Here is a 21,778-nt window from a genome sequence, read left to right as displayed (position 1 = left end):
ACTCATTATCACTCATTTAAAAAAATTTCTGGACATTTTAGTTATTTAGCTACACGTCCTGATTTTTAGGTATTAAACGTAAGCACGTTCCAATAAAGGAAATAATTTTTTAGGTACATTAAAATTATTCCAACCTTACCATTCACACATAAACTCTTACTTTTCTATCTTCATGATCCATTCTTGTCCATATAAATTCCTATTCCCCACAGACATAGCATAACATTGCTAACATTTAATAGTCTACTATAATTTTCTTTCTTAGTATTATACTATGAACTATTTTTCCATATTTCCACATAGCTATTGGGTCTTTTCGATGGCTGCAAAACAAGTCTATCAGGTACTCACATCTGAGTTTAAATGATTTAATCTTACTCTTCATAAATGTGTTCCTCATTCTGTGATTGGTGGTCACAATTAAAGGTGACGACATTATTCTTTGATATGGGTTACTTCGAATATGTTGACAGGTAGAACCAAAACTCCTTTAGTTAATTCATCAGGAAGCATTATTAAATCCCCATTAATACGTCTTCATTGTTCTATTTCTCAGGTGAGGATTAAGTGGACTACAATGCAATCTTATTCAAAGCAGTCTCTTACATTTCTTTTTATGCAGAAAATACTCAGTAATTCAAGATTGTGTCACCGCAGTGCAAGCAGTCTAGGCCGTCAGAGTGCCCTCTAAAACAAGAGCCGCGCCTCCCTTGATGTCAACTCGTCCATCAGAACGCAGGGAAATTATCAGTTCTCCTCCCCGGTTGGAACACTGAAAGGCTAAAGAAAACATAAAACAAGTCACAAATCAAGATCATTTTCACCCCTTTAATTAATAAGACATAGTGAAAGACTGATTATTACGAGCTCTAGAATCCTCCCAGGTCAATTTAAAGAATACATTCTTTCAAACAGATGAAAACAAAATAAATGAACATACCAAACACGAACATATAGACACAGAGAACAGAGAGTGGTTACCAGAAGGGGAGGGGCAGGGTGATATGGGAGGGATCAAAATGCATAAAGGAGATCAACTGCATGGTGAAGGATAGAAAATAAATTTTTGATAGTGAGCACACTGTAGGATCTATAGAAGCAGAAATACAATGTACATGAGAAACTTATTTAATGTAATAAATTAACGTTCTCAATAAAAACTTATTAACTAATTTTTTTAAGAATGCATTCCTTCATCTGTTCATAATATTGCCTAGCCCACCCGATTCTCCTGAGGACTGAGGCCACAAACGCAATTTGATACACAAAGCACACAGCTCTACATCTTCCCTTCCTGAGCTACTTCCTCTGTTACTACCTGTAATGCCCCAGACACACCCTAACTGTAGCTTCCTCCCTGGCTCCATCTAGGTCTAGGAGTGAGCAAGCACAAGTGAAAAGATAGAGCCTAGGACTAAAAGGCTAAAAAGATAAAGAGGGGGTGCTCTTGGGCCCTTCAGAGAAGGCCCCATCTTTCGTCTTTCGAGGTCTGAAAAGGACAAAAGGAGTTCCCTACTCATTGTGGATAGCAAGCAACCACACTTGTCAAGCAAACGTGAAGTACAGCCGCAGGCTTCTTGAGTTTAGGGAAGTAATTAGGCTCACAATGGAAAGAGAACAGCCACCCTGCTATTCCCAAATCAGGGTCACAGATGCTTGACCATCCCACTAAGTAAGAACTTCTGTCCACTAAGGTCAAAATCCTACTTTGATTGTGTAGCCTGTTCTGCATGTGGTACTAGCTGTGTAACCTCCACTGGCTACCATCCATTTCTCTGTCCTGAGCAATATATTAATCACTAGGAGACTTGGTTCCAAGGCGATTTGTTTTATTTAATCCCATAATGGGACCCTAGTAATCATCCAATCTCAACTCATCACCTTATAAAGACCCTTTCTGGGCCAAAATTACACAGCTAGTTAACTTTATTCAGCAAATACTTACTTGGCACTTAACTGTATTAGAAGTGTGTCTGTGCTTTGGGAGAAACAGAGGTGGAAGATGTTTGGGGTGGAGGATGTTGAGCAGAAGATTCAGGGTGAAGGAATTCAAAACCTTTAGTTTTCATGTGGGTAATAGTTAACCATTTTTTTTGATAGTTAACATTTTATTACATCTTCAAGTGGATAGTATATATGGGAAGGAATACTAGCTTAAAGTTTAGCAGTTTTTTTTTTTAATTTGAAGAAGAACTGTCCTACCGTGCAAGTCTTTCTTCCCCAGTTGCTCAGACCAGTAGCTACTGAGAACAGTATGTGCAGACCCTTAAAAGAAGTGAAAAGCTATGTTACAATCCCAAAGAAAACGGGAGCAACTCTGCTAAATTCATAAAGGATCAACTATCCAGTTTGACTGAACCTTAGACAACTTAGTCATTATGTTGGCCATGACTTCAGCAAAGTGTGGAATTATGAATGGAAATAGAAAGGAAGACATAGAATTCATAGATAAGCTTCTTCAAAAGACATATCTGCTGCATCTTACACTTTCTGAAGGCTGAATTAAACTGCAGGCTTTAATTTTTGTCAATTCCTTGTCAGTCCATGGCAGGAGAATTAAGGCTTTCGTGTAAATCTGTCTACATCTATCAAGGAAAAACATATCCTTCCTCCTAAGATGCACATGCAAGGAAGGGTGGGAACTCTGACAAAAGACCAAAATTTCCATGAAGCCAACGTTCCCAGTTTTTTGGTGCCAAAAGAGCTTTGTTTTAGTGAGATACTTTTTCACATGATTGTGCCCTAGGTGTAGATCAGAGAATAAATACTAAAAAGAAGAAACAAACTGCTAAGTAACAACTGATAGGAAAGTATTTGGGAGAGGAAAAGATGGTTTGAAAAAGGTTTCTCCTTCAGAAAAATGTACTAAATACTATGGGACAGGGTGCCCAGGCATCCCAGTATGCCTGAGGCTGTCCTGGTTTCATCACTGAAGATCCCTACTCTGAGAAGTCCTTCAGTCTCAAGCAAACCGAGACTGTTGGCCATCACTGTCCAAAGAGCTTTCCCACTCTAGAAAAGCATGATTCCAGGGGGGAGAAAACCTTTCCTCCGTGAAAATTAAAATCTTTGGGAAGCAGCCAAGCATGTGTAAATCCACTCATAACTTCTTATCCATCAGCTTCCTCCAAAAAGCATTCCACACCTTTCGCTGCTCAGCCCACTTTTATCAAGGAGGATGAAAGTAGGAAGCATCACATTCTTGCCGACTTTTTATTTCAACTCCCTGCTTCTGGCTTGTGGAAGATCCTAAATTCCTACGTTCCTGAACCCATTCCACTCACTTGGTGAGCAGGTCTGGCAAAGGAGGAGGGGAGGAAGAAAAACACTATTCCTGTCCCTGTTTCCCACCTGCAGTCCAGGACTTGGTCCTTCAAAACCCAAATCGGTCAATGATCACACAGGCTGGCCAATGAAAAGGACAAAGGACTTTGGGACTATAGTGGACATTGGCCACTGGATTTTGCAACAGGTAGCTCTAGAAGTGTTGGCTCAAGGAGCCAGTTTTATTGTTAGTTGTTAAAATACCTAACAGCTATTGGGCACTAACCATGTGCCAGGCACTGTGCTCATTATGTTTTGTGTTTAACATGCATCGTGTTTACATAGCCTATGAGGTATTATCCATATTTTATAGACAGGGAACAAAAGCTGTGAAAAGTTAAGTCATTTACCCAAGGTCAACAGCTAGGAAGCTAGGACGCAAAGCCAGCCTGTCTGAAGCTAAAATTAAACCTTGCTATATACTGCCTCATTAACACTGTGTTTTTCACAAGAGACTTCAGTGAAGGGATGGGGAGGGGAGATAGGGAAACAAAGGCAACTCAAAACCCAAGCAACCTGAAAGCTCATTGCGGAGGGCACTTAAACAGCGGTTCTCCTCCTCCTCCACTGTTTAGCTTTCCTCAGGATTCAAGGCAAAAAGTACCTGTTACAGGGTCTTCAGCCACACCGTACCATGGAGCAAAATATCTGGAGTAAAAGTCAAATGCTTGCGTCTGCCCACCAGGCTCTCCCTTGAGGGTGAGAATGAGTCCTTTCACCTTCCCTGTGGTTTCCACTTGCAGCAAATTCCCTGTGTTCACTGTCAGGCTCTCCAGAAATGACCTTGTTCATAAACAGGATGGATTAGGACAAACCCATTCCACAGACTCCCCATTCCCCAGACTCCATAAAGGCCAGGCTGTAGCTTGTTCAACGGCTCAGCAGTAAGCGAGGAAGAGCAACTACAACCTTCCTGCCCAGGAACAGATCACTCTGGCTGTGTAGATCATGGTTCAGCTGAACATGGCACAGCCAGATCAAGCCAGAGCTATGAATCTGGTGCCCTCCCCCACAGTACTGACGAAGTCGAAAATCTCATTTACCTGTTGTAAGCATCACTGATCCGGACCAGGAGCTTTTTGGTATCTGGGGAATAGCGAACATCCTGAACCAGCGTGTCACCTATGGCAGTCTATGGAGACAGACCAAAACTTCCTCAGAAGTGCGTCTTGGGTCAAGTCCTTGGAGAACGATCTCTCACAAACATCTGCTTTGTGCCAGGCACACCCAACATCTCCAGTCCCAAGAGTTTCAGGTCAGTTTTAGGATTCAAGGTATTTCTCAAAGAAGGCCAATTTCCTGGTGTTCAGGAACCCTTGGACCTTAATAGGGGTTGAGTTAAGCCTCTGAGAGCCAAAGAGAGGCCTTGTTCATACATGTCACTATGAGACTCGACACACAACTCCTTCAATTGGGTATTTTCCCCACAGATAAAAAGATTCAGGGAGGCCCAGAATCTCTCTCTCACATACACACACTTTGACCCAGGACTGAGGAGCCCTGGAGTCAAAGCTCTGAATCACTACTGTCTACTATCTGTAGAGGTGGGGGCTTTATGCCTGCTTCTTAGAGGATTAAATGAAATAACATATGCAGAGTTCCTGTAGCTACAGTGGTAACTGGATGATTCTACACAAGAAGGACTCAGGGCCAGCAGTATGATTGGAAGTGGGGACTAGGGCACTCGTATCAATGCTGCTCTGCTTGGCAAGCTTGCTGTTTTGTTCCTGTAGCTACAGTGGTAACTGGATGATTCTACACAAGAAGGACTCAGGGCCAGCAGTATGGGCACTCGTATCAATGCTGCTCTGCTTGGCAAGCTTGCTGTTTTGTTCCTGTAGCTACAGTGGTAACTGGATGATTCTACACAAGAAGGACTCAGGGCCAACAGTATGGGCACTCGTATCAATGCTGCTCTGCTTGGCAAGCTTGCTGTTTTCACTTAGACTGTACACTACAGATCAAGACCACAGTAACATTGTCCAAAGACACCCTGGTTTACCCTTTACCGAAGACTGCATATAACCATGCTCATACCTGAGACATAGTATGTTTGTTTGTTTATTGGTTTGCAGTGCTGAGGGAGGTTGTGAGGGGACAAAAACACCTCCAAGTCATCCTTAGGCACCACAACTAGCTGCCGCCAGAACAGACTAGAGTTACGTGGTAGTTGTCTGATTGTCACTAGGTGGTTTTAAGTTCTCTAATCTTCTTTAGGGGCTGAGAAGCTCTAGGTTCCATGGCCAAGACACTGCTGTGGGTAGTGCCTGGAAGGTCTGCCTCTGTGACCACTGCTGACCAATGTCCCCCTTCTAGATATGGGAACTCCTACAGCCCAATCCCATCTGTTCTCTGGGCCTCCCAATCTCTCTGAAGGGTCATCCAACCCTTCTCTGCATGGATTCTTATGTCCATTTGAAAGTTTAATTCTCAACTGAGAATCTTATTGCCAGTTTCTAGGAACACAAAATGACAATGCACACATGCTCAGTTGTATCCAACTCTGCGACCTCAAAGAATGCAGCCCGTCAGGCTCCTCTGTCCACGGGATTTCCCAGTCAAGAATATTGGAGTAGGTTGCCATTTCCTACTCCATGGGGATCTTCCCAGCCCAGGAATCGAACCCTTATCTCCTGTGTCTCCTGCATTGGCAGGCAGATTCTTTAGCACTGAGCCGCCTGGGAAGCCCAAAATGACAATACTCATGATAAACACCTTTCATCATTCCCATTTCACAAATGCTGACCCTGAGGCTTAGAGAGAACAGGTTAAGTTCTTTCTATCATGAACAAGGTCTACCACTGTAAAGATTTTCTGGGTTTTTTGCCAATATGCTTAAAGCAATTCATTTATGAATTTGGCTTGTCTCCCAAAACCCAAGCCGTAGGTGAAGCTGAGTATAAAAGTAGAATCCATGACACTTGCTTATATCTTTTGAAAACTTAAAGCAAAACACTAAAGATATAACAAATGCTGTATTTGAAAATTCACTAAGAAATACCCATTACTACCTGTAACAGGCCATTTCAGAATAATTTTTTTTTCACAGCACCCTTGGCCCGGTCCTGACCTGGGCCCTTCCTCCTCTAAAACCTAAGCACCTGGCTATCCAGGGCTGCTCTGGCCTTCTAGAATCTCCATAAGACAACTGTAGTGCCTACTGCCCTGGGTGACAGTGAGAATTAAATGAAATAATGCATTAAAATGCATGGTACTGCACAGAAGAGACTCTCAAAATGTTCTTTATCATCATCATCATCCTTATCATTAAGCCCCATCCCCACACAGACCCTTTGAGGAGGCTGCTATATATCTTGTCTTCTCTACTGCAGTACCCTTGCTTTTCTGTTCTCCTGCATCAAAGCACAGTCTCGTCATCTCAGCCTTATTCTCCACTGAAGAGATCAGGACACAGACTGCTGCCAGGCTGTTTCCATTCTCTTCTTTCACTCTCAGCCTGCCACATGGCACTCTCCCCTCCCCCTCTTTCCATGGAGGCTAATCAGACAATGAAGAGTTAGGGAAAACTGGTCAACCTTTTCACCAAATAGATTCAACATTAAAATTCAAACCTCAAAGGCACCATGCAGTATTCACCCAAGCTTAAACTAGAACACTTACATTGGTAGAAGGTCTATATTTGAGATCAAATACAACAAATCTTTGTTCAAACAATAACAGATGATCAAATCCCACGGCTCAAGTTTGACTCTTTTTCACGAACCTTTATCAAGTCTTTCACTTCATGCAATTTCTAGATCAGGAAAAAAGACAAAATCATTGTAAAACGGGCACGTTGTATACAGTGTGTGGCAATAATTTTAAAAAGCTGACCTGGGGATGGGCTGGATAAAGAGGCAGGTCCAGGACAATACCATCCTCTTCTTTTCTGGCCTTCAGTTCCCCACTCATAGTGAGAAAGGTTAGAGTGCTATTCATATTTTCTGGCCAAAAAAGAATTTTATTTTGTCAAATGTTTGAACGGAATCAAGAAATCGAAAAATAAACTTTGTTATATAGTTGCATGTCTCTTTTGATCACTTTTAAAGATTCTCTGGCAGTGTCGTTCATTCCAGTAAAGGGGTCCCAGGTTTGGGTCACTGGGATCATAGTGGAGAAAACTCTCACTGGATTCTAACTTGAGAACCAAGAACATAACTGATTGGTCTTGACATCACGCTGTGCTCTTGAAAAAATTATTTAATCTCCTTAAACTTCAATTTCCTCATCAATAAAATGGGGTAGTAATTAAACTTATACTAATTTCATTTTACCAATAAAATGGTAAATAATTAAACACCGCTTATAGGGTTGCTATAATGTTTTTTAATGTAGATGTTTATATTTTATATATTTTATATACTCTTACAATAGAGTTTATAGAGTTATAAACTACTAGTTTAAGTTATGCCAAAGGGATGACAAATAGAACATACAGGTTATATACAACAGTCTGTAATGAACAAATCAATTTTGCCATAAACAAGCCAAACTACATATAAAATATTGATTTAAAGATTAGATCACAAACCCTGATACAATATCCCTTCATAGTACTGATAAAACTTGGGCCGCTTATCTCAGAGGGGATAACATTTTTAGTGAAAACAAAGATTTATGACTTAAATCTTTTCCCTAGTATTTCTGTGAACATATCTTGAAGGTGAGCAAATGTCACATTGCTGATTAGCTTTCACAGAATAAAATTTACATTCTGAAACTCAAAGCTTTAGTCTTCTCATTACAATTGGTGTAAGACATCATTATTTCCAAAGCATTTTCTCATCTAACCTTAGGCCCCTGTGCAAGACTATCAGGACTTTCTTTGTTGCTACTACTCTGCGGTTTGACTTCCCACGTGCTCAGTTCTGCTTTCTTGGACTTCCCTGGTGGTCCAGTGGTTAAGAAGCTGCCTGCCAGTGCTGGTCCAGGAAGAACCCACATGTCACTGCAGGGCAACTAAGCCTGTGAGCTGCAACTGCTGAAGCCCATGTGCTCTAGAGCCCGTGCTCCGCAATAAGAAAAGCCTCCGAATGAGAAGCCTGTGCACTGAAACCAGAGAGGAGCTCCCACTTACCACAGCTAGAGAAAGCCCACACAAAGCAACGAAGACCCAGCACAGTCAAAAATAAGCTAAGTAATTCAAAGAAAACTTTTAATTCTAAAAAATAATTACTTAATTTAAAAAATTAAAAACTAAAAAAAAATTTTAACTCTGCTTTCTGGTACAAGGGGCATGGTGGGTTGGGCAGCAGAAAAAATTCTGCTTTCTTTACTCCACTAACAATGCTAATCCTAAGAATACTTCCCCTAGTCCTTCCAGCATGCCCATGAGACTGCTTCCAGGGCAAACGTGGCCTATAACGCCTTCACTTATTACCCCCATCTAAGTAACTCCCAATAACAGGAAACTAATCAAATTAATCACATGGACTACAGCCTTGTCTAACTCAATGAAACTATGAGCCATACCATGTAGGACCACCCAAGACAGACAGGTCATGGTGGAGAGTTCTGACAAAACATAGTCCTGGAGAAGGCAAAGGCAAACCACTTCAGTATTCTTGCCTTGAGAACCCCATGAACAGTACGAAAAGGCAAAAAGATAGGACACTGAAAGATGAACTCCCCAGGTCGGTAGGTGCCCAATATGCTACCGGAGAAGAGTGGAGAAATAACTCCAGAAAGAATGAAGAGACAGAGTCAAAGAGAAAACAATGACCAGTTGTGGATGTGACTGGTGATGGAAGTAAAGTCCGATGCTGTAAAGAACAAATATTGCATAGGAACCTGGAATGTTAGGTCCATGAATCAAGGTAAATTGGAAGTGGTCGAATAGTAGACAGCAAGCGTGAACATCAACATTTTAGGAATCAGTGAACTAAAATGGACTGGATGAGGGAATTTAATTCAGATGACCATTTTATCTACTACTGTGGACAAGAATCCCTTAGAAGAAAAGGAGTAGCCCTCATAGTCAACAAAAGAGTCTGAAATGCGGTACTTGGGTGCAATCTCAAAAACGACAGAATGATCTCTGTTCGTTTCCAAGGCAAACCATTCAATATCACAGTAATCCTAGTCTATGCTCCAACTGGTAATGGTGAAGAGGCTGAAGCTGAACAGTTCTATGAGACCTACAAGACCTCCAGAACTAAGATCCAAAAAAGATGTCCTTTTCATCATAGGGAACTGGAATGCAAAAGTAGGAAGTCAAGAGATACTTGGAGTAATAGGCAAAATTTGGCTTTGGAGTACAAAATGATGCAGGGCAAAGGCTAACAGAGCTTTGCCGAGAACACACAGTCATAGCAAACACCTTCCAACAACACAAGAGAAGACTCTACATATGGACATCATCAGATGGTCGATATTGAAATCAGATTGATTATATTCTTTGCAGCCAAAGATGGAGAAGCTCTATACAGGCAGCAAAAACAAGACCAGGAGCTGACTGTGGATCAGATCATGAACTCCTTATTACAAAATTCAGATTAAACTGAAGGAAGTAAGGAAAACCACTAGACCATTCAGGTATGACCTAAATCAAATTCTTTATGATTACACAGAGGAAGTGATAAATAGATTCAAGGGATTAGATCTGATAGAGTGCCTGAAGAACTATGGATGGAGGTTTGTGACATTGTACAGGAGGCAGTGATCAAGACCATCCTCAAGAAAAAGAAATGCAAAAAGGTAAAATGGTTGTCTGACAAGGCCTTACAAGTAGCTGAGAAAAGAAGAGAAGCAAAAGGTGAAGGAGAAAAGGAAAGATACACCCATTTGAATGCAGAGTTTCAAGGAATATCACAGAGAGATAACAAAGCTTTCTTCAGTGATCAATGAAAAGAAACAGAGGAAAACAATAGAATGGGAAAGACTAGAGATCTTTTCAAGAAAATTAGAGATACCAAGGGAACATTTCATGCAAAGATGGGCACAATAAAGGACAGAAGTGGTATGGACCTAACAGAAGCAGAAGATATTAAGAAGAGGTGGCAAGAATACACAGGAGAACTATACAAAAAAGATCATCTTCAGGACCCAGATAACCACAATGGTGTGATCACTCACCTAGAGCCAGACATCCTGGAATGTGAAGTCAAGTGGGGCTTAGGAAGCATCACTACAAACAAAGCTAGTAGAGGTGATGGAATTCCAGTTGAGCTATTTCAAATCCTAAAAGATGATGCTGTGGAAGTGCTGCACTCAATATACCAACAAGTTTGGAAAACTCAGTGGTGGCCACAGGACTGCAAAAGGTCAGTTTTCATTCCAATCCCAAAGAATGGCAATGCCAAACAATGTTCAGACGACCACACAACTGCACACACCTCACACTCTAGCAAAGTAATGCTCAAAATTCTTCAAGCCAGGCTTCAACAGTACATGAACCGTGAACTTCCAAATGTTTAAGCTGGATTTAGAAAAGGCAGAGGAACCAGAGATCAAATTGCCAACATCCACTGGATCATCAAAAAAGCAAGAGAGTTCCAGAAAAACATCTGCTTCTGCTTTATTGACTATGCCAAAGCTTTTGACTGTGTGGATCACAACAAAATGTGGAAAATTCTTAACGAGATGGGAATACCAGACCACCTGACCTGCCTCCTGAGAAATCTGTATGCAGGTCAAGAAGCATCAGTTAGAACCAGACATGGAACAACAGACTGGTTCCAAATTGGGAAGTCAAGACTGTATATTGTCACCCTGGTTATTTAACTTATATGCAGAGTACATCAGGTGAAATGCCAGGCTGGATGAAGCACAAGCTGGAATCAAGATTGCCAGGAGAAATATCAATAACCTCAGATACACATATGACACCACTCTTATGGCAGAAAGTGAAGAGCTAAAGAGCCTCTTGATGAAAGTGAAAGAGGAGAGTGAGAAATTTGGCTTAAAACTCAACATTCAGAAAATGAAGATCATGGCATCCGGTCCCATCACTTCATTTCAAATAGATGGGGAAACAGTAGAAACAGTGACAGACTTTATTTTTTATTTCCCAAATCACTGCAGATGGTGACTGCAGTCATGAAATTAAAAAGACACTTGCTCCTTGGAAGAAAAGCTATGACCAACCTAGACAGCCTATTAAAAAGCAGAGACATTACTTTGGCGACAAAGTCCGTCTAGTCAAGGCTGTGATTTTTCCAGTGGTCATGTATGGATGTGAGAGCAGGACTATAAAGAAAGCTGAGAAGCAAAGAATTGATGTTTTTGAACTGTGGTGTTGGGGAAGACTCTTGAGAGTCCCTTGGGCAGCAAGGAGATCCAACCAGTCCATCCTAAAGGAAATCAGTTGAAGCCAAAGCTCCATTACTTTGGCCACCTGATGCAAAGAACTGACTCACTGGAAAAGACCCTGATGCTGGGAAAGATTGAAGGCATGTGGAGATGGGGATGACAGAGGATGAGATGGTTGGATGGCATCACCAACTCAATGGACTTGAGTTTGAGTACACTCCAGGAGTTGGTGATGGACAGGGAAGCCTGGTGTGCTGCAGTCCATGGGGTCATAAATAGTCGGACATGACTGAGCGACTGAACTGAACTGAAGTAACTCCCAAAAGACATTGTTTTTCAAATCCCCACTCCCCCAGTTACCTCTCTGTCATAGCATCTTGGTTACTTCCTTGTTTGACTTTCTGTTGTCTACACTTGTTCATGGCTCCTTCTGTCTCTACTTTGAGGACATTACCAGGCATCTCTCCTCTGCACTGTTCCCACAAAGCCCTGATCTTTATTATACCAAGTGTAGCTGAGATGGGAACTGGTAGGATTAAAGTACTGCATCCTTTCTTCACAGGGTAAATGTATATAGTTTACCTCATGAATATTTAAAATTCAAAATAAAGAAGCTTCCATTGTGAAATGAATTTCAGTGTGGGTGGGGACACGTTTGGGGAAAAGTATGTCTTTTAGTTCCCCAGTATTATGTCATGTTAAATACCTTTTCTGCCTTGCAAGCTGTCCTCCTGTGTTGGTCACAGAGACCAGAGAGCTCCTATTTAAAAGAAAATGGTGGGACTTCCCTGGTGAAACAGTGGACAAAAATCTGCCTGCCAATGCAGGGGACATGCAATCAATCCTTGGTCTGGGAGGGAGGATGCCACAGAGGAATTAAGACCGCATCCCACAACTGCTGAAGCCCCTGCGCCTGGAGCCTGTGCTCCAAAACAAGAGAAGCTGCCACCATGAGAAGCCCACGCACCACAACCAGAGAGTAGCCCCTGCAGGCCGCAACTAGAGAAAGCCCACGCACAGCAACAGAGACCCAGCGCAACCACAAGTAAATAAATAAAATAGACTAAACGAAAGAAAACGGCATTTCAGAGAACAGTAACCATGGCTATTCAACATGCCTGAAAAATTGAAGTGTTCTTGAAGGTTGCTGTTTTTGTTTCTACATAATAAATCATGTGAAATAAACTTTGCAGTCTTTATACCAGTCACTTTGGTTCACAGGAAAAAATGTATGAGAGTTTCTAAAAATATTTCTATTTACTAACTGATAAGTTCATAAAAGAAAATCATGTTACTTATTTTGTGAAACAGCACAGCTGCAGAAGCCAGGGTAGCATGGCCACAGAGAGGAACCTCATTCTGTGGTGTAAACCACCTTAATCCAAAGCAGGAACCTTCAGAGGAGAAAAACCAAAGAGAGACCAGGTCATTTCCATACAAGGGGGTTGAAAGTTTTCATTTTCTTATTCTTTTCTAAACACTGCATTAGCGTAATTAATCACTGAAACGTGTTGCGAAAAGGAGGAGCAAAGTCTAGGCAAGACCTCTGCTACTGCTGCTGCTGCTAAGTCGCTTCAGTCGTGTCCGACTCTGTGTGACCCCAGAGACGGCAATGCACTAGGCTCCCTCGTCCCTGGGATTTCCCAGGCAAGAACACTGGAGTGGGTTGCCATTTCCTTCTCCAATGCATGAAAGTGAAAAGTGAAAGTGAAGTCGCTCAGTCATGTTTGACTCTTAGCGACCCCATGGACTGCAGCCTACCAGGCTCCTCCGTCCATGAGACTTTCCAGGCAAGAGTACTGGAGTGGGTTGCCATTGCCTTCTACGAGGCAAGACCTCTAGGGCTCTGCAATGCTAGATCTGGATCTGAAACATTCAAATTCATCAGCATCTGCTCCCTTAGATGAAAATCAAATTAGAAGCTCCCCCACCTTCCTTATCTGCATGCAAATAATAAATGGACATTTTTCTTAAATATTATTCCCCCACTGGAAAAACAGTTTCTGGAACCATTCAGGAATTGTTTTAAAAGAAAAGAAAAAAGTATATTTACTTTGTGTAAAGTTGTCATTTGGGTGTAGCTTTCGGATAAAAGCCGTTTCGGAGAGGTTCATCTCCTTTGCAATTTTTTGATGCAAGTCTTCATCCAGTTTCTAGATTAGAAGCAAAAGGTTAGTGAGATTCCAGAAACACAAATCAGACTTCCTTGAATAGCAACTACCACTAGTAGGAAAAAAAGTTTATTAATATTAAAAGTTATATACTTAAAATTTTTTTTAATGTAAAAAAGAATTTTAAAAAGTCATACACTTTTAGAGTAAATAATCACCAATAAATTTAAGGTACTTTTATAAAGATTGTTTTTCAGAAATCCATGCATGTAGCACCATGTGAAGAGCTGTGGAAGCTAGAGCAGATTCTGAAAAACCTACTGGCCTGGGCTATCCTTTGTCAGATTATTATCTAGTCTATCAGAGAGATTGTGCTGTCTTCTAAAAACAATTGCTACAAACAGAAACTCCACAATCTGTCATTCCTGTTGGATGAAGAGATGTTAGGTGCCCATTCTGAGCAGACTGGACCATCCTGACCTCATTTATGCATGTTACACTCCCTTTAATGAGTCGGGCTCAAGTCAGAGATCACCTCCTCCAGGAAGCCTTCCAGACTGCTCTGTCTCCTTCCCAGTACTTACACCGCCTGAAATCACCTACTATGCTCCTTTACTGGCTGTACCCCCAACCTCTGACTCAGAGTTCTATGAGAGCACTACTGTGCTACTTTGCTTTGTCCTGGTTTAGAGCAGTGCTTGCATTCATCCTGGTATAATAGGAGCTCAATAAATATTTGCTGAGAGAATTCAGTATTCATTTAATTTGCATTTTAAAAACACTCAACATAGATATTTTTATCCACTTACAGATAAAAAAATTAAACGCAAAAAGTTTGTGTAATATCCTAACATATATACATGTACATACACATACATACATTCCTCTTAACTCAAGGAAAAAATGGGTCAAAGCATAGATTTTCTTTTCGAGAATGAAAATCAATTTTTTTAATCAACAAGATGCTCACTACTTGGATTCTGAATTCTAAAGAAATCTCAAGATATTAACTATATTCCAATAAAAATTAATTATAAAAAGAGAAATCTCAAGATAAATGCATCTTTGCCTTTGCCAAACTTATTAATCTTGAGCTTCTGAAACTCAGAAATAAGAATTGAAACTTTATTCTAATAAGTTCGGAATTCACTTATCTGAGTTACGTCAAGTTAAACACCCTTGTCTTTTAGTTGATTCGAACTCTTTTTCCATGTACTCATATAACATTACAAAGATGTTTACTCATTAAAGTTTATGTATTGAGAAAAGGCACATAAGACACAAAACAGCAGTTACGAAAAATTAATCATAACTTCTTAACTATCAGCTGATATAAAAATCCTCACAGGAGACTTACTAAGCCTTTCTTAAAAGAGCACTGTATTCAAAATCTGTAGAAACTCTGTAGCCCTACAGAAAGAGAAATCACTTAAGAAATTGATACTTATTTTCTGAAAACCTAAACAGAACACAATGAGTTTTTGTTTGTTTTTTATTTACTGTTTTTCTTTCAAAAGATTTAATCCAATAATGCATATAAAGCACTCATCAGAGTGCCCAACACATAGTTAAGTACTTGAAAAATGTTACCTTTTTATTTGGAGTGGCTCAAAGTCAGTGCTTTAACTTGACACTCTGCACTACCTCCACATAACAAAGAAACTATTATTATCTCTTCAACATGCTACAGGCAGAAAAACCAATTTCTATCAGATAAAATGGACTCCTGCAACATTTCTGAGGAAAAGGAGCCATCAATCAATTACCCATGCTGTGCTGAGCCAGCAGCATCAGCACCACTTTCAAGGGAATTTGTCAGAAATGCAGTCTCAAGCCCCACCCCAGACCTTCTGAATCAGAATCTCCATCTTAATCAGAAACCAGATGATCTGTGGACTGGGGAGCCCTGATGTATAAGAACTGGCCCTGGGTTCAAGAGCCTTAGCCTGTCAGCTGAGGAGTCAAGACAGATACAGAAAGCAGCAGTAGGCCACACCAAAGAGTATGTAATTGAGACATATGGATTTTAACATTAAGCTCTCTAGGACTTTGAAGGTGAAGACTTGAGGCGGACCTAGCAAAAGGTCAGATTTGGGTGAGGTGGACAGGAAAAACTGGGCAAAAGGTTTGAATTAGAGATGCTTCTCGGGCAAGTCACTTGACTTGACTTTGCTCTCCTCTCGTTATATCTTTGATTCTCTAGGATTCTGCAAGTTGAGGTAAGGAGAATTAGGATGGTAGGAATGAAGTGGAATGAGCACAAGTCACACCTGTGGACACCTGTGGGGCTAGGGAGTGAGAAGTCTTACCTGAGTAGAAGAGATTGAGTGCTGCTGGGGCCAACAAGACAATGTTCAGAAGTGAGCTCAAGTTGCTTTCCCATGGTTTGTAGAATGTTCTGCATGGAAACTGGCCTACCTGCCCATGCATATAACACCTTAATGAAACTGGGAGCCATTCAATTTCCTAGGGCTGGTCTGCAATCATCAGCTCCAAAGGTGACTGAAGGTCTGATAAAGAGAAACATGGATTTGCCTCCTTGACTGCAGGAACCTGAGTGCTTGCCAGCCCTTCCTCTCTCTGATTTGGCCAAATTCCTATCCTTGTCCTTCCTTTCTTTGCCTATTGCTTCCCTTGACCTTTAGGACCAGAGTTTCTAAAAGTATTAAACAGTCACATTTTAGCCAAGATCACCATCTTTTGGTAGTAGATTCCTTTGCAAATGGGCTTTTTTGCACATCAGTTAAAACACACACTTCACTGACCATCTTTTTAATCCTCTCTGGTTTGGTATATTTCACCAGTTACAATTTGAATTTCTGTCCCAGGACACTGAAAATACATCTGCTATTTGCCGGAGCTGCCAGAGACAATAAAAAGTTTGATAGTCGCAGCCCTCAGTATGCACCACGGGTGGCTGAATTCCTACACTGGAACCAAAGAGCAAAATAATGGTGAATCATGAGGAGATTAACATTGCTTCAACTTGGAGAGCTTTAGGGGAAAAAAAAAAGAATGAGACTACATTCATTAACAATACTGAAGTTTGGTTCCAATACAAAAATGTTGTATTGGAACCAAAAATGTAAAATGTTTCCATTTTACACTACAAGCTTAGTTTCAAATGTAACACACAATAGTTACAAACTGAACCAATAACTGTTAATTCTCTCGCTTTAATATCCATTTCTCTTTGCCAGTATCACAAGAGTCAAGTTTCCAGCAGTAAAAAGAGAGCCATGTTTGTTTTTCTGAGTTGCAATGTACTGTGTTGGGACACTGATGTTCTACCAACCATATGGCTCGCAAAAGATTATGAATCAGAAAATCACAGTAAAGTTTTAAAATACTCCCACCTTGTGGCAGTTTAGAAATATGACAGCCTAAACAGGACAGTCTTGCTCAGTCTTGTTCATTTGTCCCTCTGCTTTCTTTCTAGCAAAGGAAAAGCACTTGGATGTAGAAAGTTCTAAATCATTCAGGAAGAAACAGGAGATTCCTTCTGAGACACTGGGTTTCCGATTGCAAAGTTATGTCCACACAGTGCAGCACTCAAGCTGCAAGTCACCTTCAGTTGTTCCTAAACACTTTGGCCACCTGATGTGAAGAGCCGACTTGTTGGAAAAGACCCTGACGCTGGGAAAGACTGAGGGCGGAGGAGAAGGAGATGACAGAGGATGAGATGGTTAGACAGCATCATCGACTCAATGGAGATGAGTTTGAGCAAACTCCGGGAGAGACTGAAGGACAGAGAAGCCTGGCATGCTGCAGTTCATGGGGACGCAGAGTCCGACATGACTTAGTGACTGAACAACAATGGATCTTATATGCCTTGTCTCTCCAGCTCCATTATAGAAACTAAAGCACATACTTGCATTGCATGCCCTGCCCATCCCACTCCATCAATGAAAACAAAAGATCCATAATCGTTGGCCAAGACTTCCCCAAAGGCGCAGTGGATAAGAATTCACCTGCCAGTGCAGGGAACACAGGTTCGATCTCTGGTCCAGGAAGATTCTACACGCCATGGAGCAAGTGAGCCACAGCTACTGAAGCACTTGCACCTAGGGCCTGTGCTCTGCAACAAGAGAAGCCGCCTCAATGAGAAGCCCAGGTACCGCAACTAGACAGTAGCCAGCCCCAGCTCGCTACAACTAGAGAAAGTCTGCTCACAGCAATAAAGACCCCGTACAGCCGAAAATAAACTAAGAAATAAATAAATAAATGACTGTTGGCTTCTTCTACTAGAACTCCTAGAAGAAGAGTTTGCATAATACAATTGATTATACTATTTCCAATTTCACTCAACAGATATTTAGTGTCTCCCATGTGCCAGGCCCTGGATGTTGGAACAAGTCGGAAGAGATTAAGATCTCATAGAATGTCCAGAAGTGAGGAAGACAGGCATTGAGTGAATTATAAGACTGATGCATGTTACCAACTGGGAAGGGTCACTGTGGGAGAATATCTAGTAGTGAATATTCCAGTAGTGAGTGCGTGTGCATGCTTAGTCGTGTCTCACTCTTTGTGACCCCATGGACTGTAGCCTGCCAGGTTCTTCTGACCACAGAATTTTCCAGGCAAGAATACTAGAGTGGGTTGCCATTTCCTCCTCCAGAAGATCTTCCTGACCCAGGGATCGAACCCGTGTCTCTTGCATCTTCTGCATTGGCAGGCAGATTCTTTACCACTGTGCCACCTGGGAAGCGCCAGTAGTGAATATAGTGGGTTAAAAGCATGGACCCTGTAGTCAGGCAGACCTGGGGTGGGATTCTGGTCAGCCACTTAGATAAATTGCTTAACCTCTCTCTGCCTCTGTCTTCTCATCTGTAAAACGGGGATTAATAATAAAACCTACTCGTAAAGTGGTTGTGAGGGTGAAATGAAATAACATATGAAAACCAATTAGCACAGTATGTGTCTGGCTGAACTTGCCTGAAATCACTGCCCCTAGCTGAGAGTTTTGTTCTAGAAGTCAGTGAGGGTACTTGGGAAGCAGAAATTACCACACTAGCATTTCCTCTTCCTTTGCATTGCTCTCTTCCTTCAAATACTTGGCAAAGAAAAACGCTTCAGTGTCCTGGAAGAAACTTTTCTGCACTCTGCATCCTTCTTCTGAGCATAAAACTGAGATACAAGGTTGCAACTTTCTAGAAACCCCAGGAGTCTCTGACCCAGTGTGGTCACAGAGTGGGTAATTCTCTCTAAGAAAGGATGCCAAGTGTGAAAAGGGCCACTGCATGTGAGTTAAAGCATGGATTGAACTCAGGATTGCTATACACAATTTTTCATTTAAATACATAACCTACCAAGCTGTAAAAGTGGCTTTTGGTTATACCTACCTTTACCCAGGAAAACCGGAAAAGCAAGTAGTTTAGGAACTAAAACTAAGCATTCCTACTTAAAAGTGTGAAGCCAATCCTCCTTGCTGTCACTGGAAATGATTATCAGCGTTTAAAAGAATAAAAATGCACATCGGTGAGCATCACATTTGATCCTAGCAGTGTCCCGCTCATGGTAGACAGCCAGGAAATGCCAGTTGAAGTGGAATAAATGTATACACTGGGCCTTGAAGTTGTTTTTATGGATAATTTAAACAGGAAAACTCCAGAATAAAACTCTCTTTAGAGAAGGTATCTTTTGAAACAATGGTTCTCAACTGGGGGCAACTTTTGATTGTCATGGCTGGGGGAGTAGGGGAAGACTACTGTCATTTAGTGGGTCAAAGCCCAGGACCTGCCAAACATTTTATAACAGACATGACACCTCACACAATATAGAACTTCCCAGTCCAAAATGTTAATTACACATTTGAGAAGCTCTGCCCTAAAAGCACACATACATATATATACATACACACACACACACACACACACACACACACAAAATCTTCAGGTTTTGTTAGAATATCAGGGAGAAAAATATGAGCTCCTTACTTTTGTTGGTATGTTATTTTCACTAACTAGTAAATCAGGTTTACAGGAAAATAAACCACCTTTAATCACTACCACAGCCTGATGACCTATTCGAATAGCTGATCAATAATTCCTATAGCTTTCAACACAGCTGTCATCGTAATGTATTTATTTCATTTTTTAAAATATTGTTTCTATACATTTTCTATGTCTAAGTGGCAACTCACTCCAGTATTCTTGCCTGTAGAATCCCATGGACAAAGGAGTCTGGCAGGCTACAGTCCATGGGGTCGCAAGAGTCAGACATGACTTAGCGACTAAACCACCACACATAGTCGTTACTATAAAATGGTCAGGCATCTGAGAACAGCCATCAGCTTTTTAAAGTTTTAAATATTTTTTTTCAAATATCTGTTTCATATTACTTATATTTAGCCCTTAATCTGTTTTTGCTTTCACCTATTACACAATGTTCCTCATGTGGAGATTTAAAAAATTGACTTGTCTAGGGTTTCCCTGGTGGCTCAGACAGTAAAGAATCTGCCTTCAATGCAGGAGACCTGGGTTTGATCCCTGGATTCGAAGATACCCTGGAGAAGGGAATGACTACCCACTTCAGTATTCTTGCCTAGAGAATTTCATGGACAGAGGAGCCTGGAGAGCTATAGTTCATGGGGTCGCAAAGAGTCGGACATGACTGCACCACTAACACCTTCATTTCACTTTCATAGTGTTCCTCAAGTGAAGATTTGAAAAATAAGCTTATCTAGAAGGGCCATGACAAAACACTTGAGAATATTGTAGAAGTTCTGGGAATGTTGTTACCCAGAAAGTTTTCCTTTTCTTCCAGCAGTCTCTTATCAAGTATTTTTAAAGTTCAAAGTACAATTATCTAGTATTTAGTCTGTCTACCAAATTTTTCATAGTATCATCTCAGTCAAATTTAAATAATTTTAAACAAAACAAAATGAAAAAGAATATTCCTTTGAAACCCTGAACTTAAAATCTGAAGTATTTTCTCACCCATAAAAATGTAAGTTGCTCCATGCTCTGGTCCCCAGAGGACCTGGTACCTGGTCTTTCAGCTTCTGTGGTGACTATGGGAAAATGATCAGGTTTATGCATCTATTTCCCCTGCTAGACTCTGAGCACCTCAAGGACAGGCAAACTTATTGGTACCTCCCGTCCCTACCCCAGAGCCTGGCCCACAGCAGGTGTCAACAAACATTTGTAGAATACATAATGACAGGCTAAATGCCTACTGAGTTGTGGTCAGCATTATAAGGCTTAGTCCTTATCTGTCTCTGATATTTCCTGAGTTCACTTGTGTTCTTTCTAGGTGCTTCAAGTGCCCACTATCTCTAGCTGTGGGCAAAAAAATTCAAAAGGTGGAACAACAGTTTCTCTTTTCATTTTATTTTAATGTTTATTGATTATGCACTGGAGAAAGTGCTAAGTTAACCTTCAGGAAAGGAGATCCTCAAGTCTACAGAATAGAAAACTAGCAAACCAATCTTTAAATACCTATTCAGTTGTCCTGGACCAACCATCAAACCAGCCTCATCTCACAGGTCTAAGACACAGAAATGAACTGAGAGACTCTAGAGAGCATCCCTGATCACAGACTTCCTTTTCTTCCTTTCATACTGAAGCATATTGCTTTGAACTATGCTAAGTTTTTTGTTCAAATTTGTATTTCCTAGTTTTTCCAAATATATAAATAACATGCAAAATATGTTTTAATAGAGAGTGAAAGAGAGAGATCCTAAGTCTGGAGTTTAGTGAATATACTAGAGGTGAGAAGGAATACATTGAGGAATAATATTAATTCCTGGTAAAAAATGGAGTACATAAATCACTTAAACCTTTTTTCAAAACTCTTCTAGAATATTATGTGGGAATATGGGATAAATACACTAAGGCTTTTTTTTTTTACACTAGGACTTTTGACAAGTAGATTTAGTCAATTCCACAAGCCCTTGATATGAAGCTGTGTGTGTCATATTGCTTCTAAAGAAAGTTCAGGATTTAGAATCTGGCTGTTAGCTATTCTCTCACTATTACTCCCAAGTTCTTATGTTACTTGATAGTCTATTAATGTTATTACTTTCTGCACTGTGTGGTTGGAAAATGCCAGCCACAGGGTTGCATAATGAATGCATTGTTAAGGTAAGATGG

At 40.9% G+C, this 21,778-nt stretch overlaps 1 protein-coding gene across 1 annotated transcript in view; it reads right to left on the bottom strand.

Moving 5' to 3' along the window:
- Nucleotides 1-235: 235 nt before the first annotated feature.
- The window catches only part of PBLD (phenazine biosynthesis like protein domain containing), a 34,207-nt gene continuing 12,664 nt past the window's right edge, over nt 236-21,778 (bottom strand). Inside the window, exons 4-11 of the mRNA XM_052641320.1 lie at nt 13,628-13,727; nt 12,870-12,968; nt 7,159-7,268; nt 7,049-7,078; nt 4,368-4,456; nt 3,929-4,107; nt 2,203-2,265; nt 236-780 (exon numbers count right to left, since the gene is read on the bottom strand). Of these exons, the coding sequence (XP_052497280.1) occupies nt 668-780; nt 2,203-2,265; nt 3,929-4,107; nt 4,368-4,456; nt 7,049-7,078; nt 7,159-7,268; nt 12,870-12,968; nt 13,628-13,727 (783 nt within the window). The 3' untranslated portion in view covers nt 236-667. The remainder of the gene's footprint in view (nt 781-2,202; nt 2,266-3,928; nt 4,108-4,367; nt 4,457-7,048; nt 7,079-7,158; nt 7,269-12,869; nt 12,969-13,627; nt 13,728-21,778) is intronic.

The sequence above is a fragment of the Budorcas taxicolor genome, chromosome 5, assembly GCF_023091745.1.
Source record: "Budorcas taxicolor isolate Tak-1 chromosome 5, Takin1.1, whole genome shotgun sequence".
Lineage (NCBI taxonomy): Eukaryota > Metazoa > Chordata > Mammalia > Artiodactyla > Bovidae > Budorcas > Budorcas taxicolor.
This window is presented reverse-complemented; position numbering and strand designations above follow the sequence as displayed.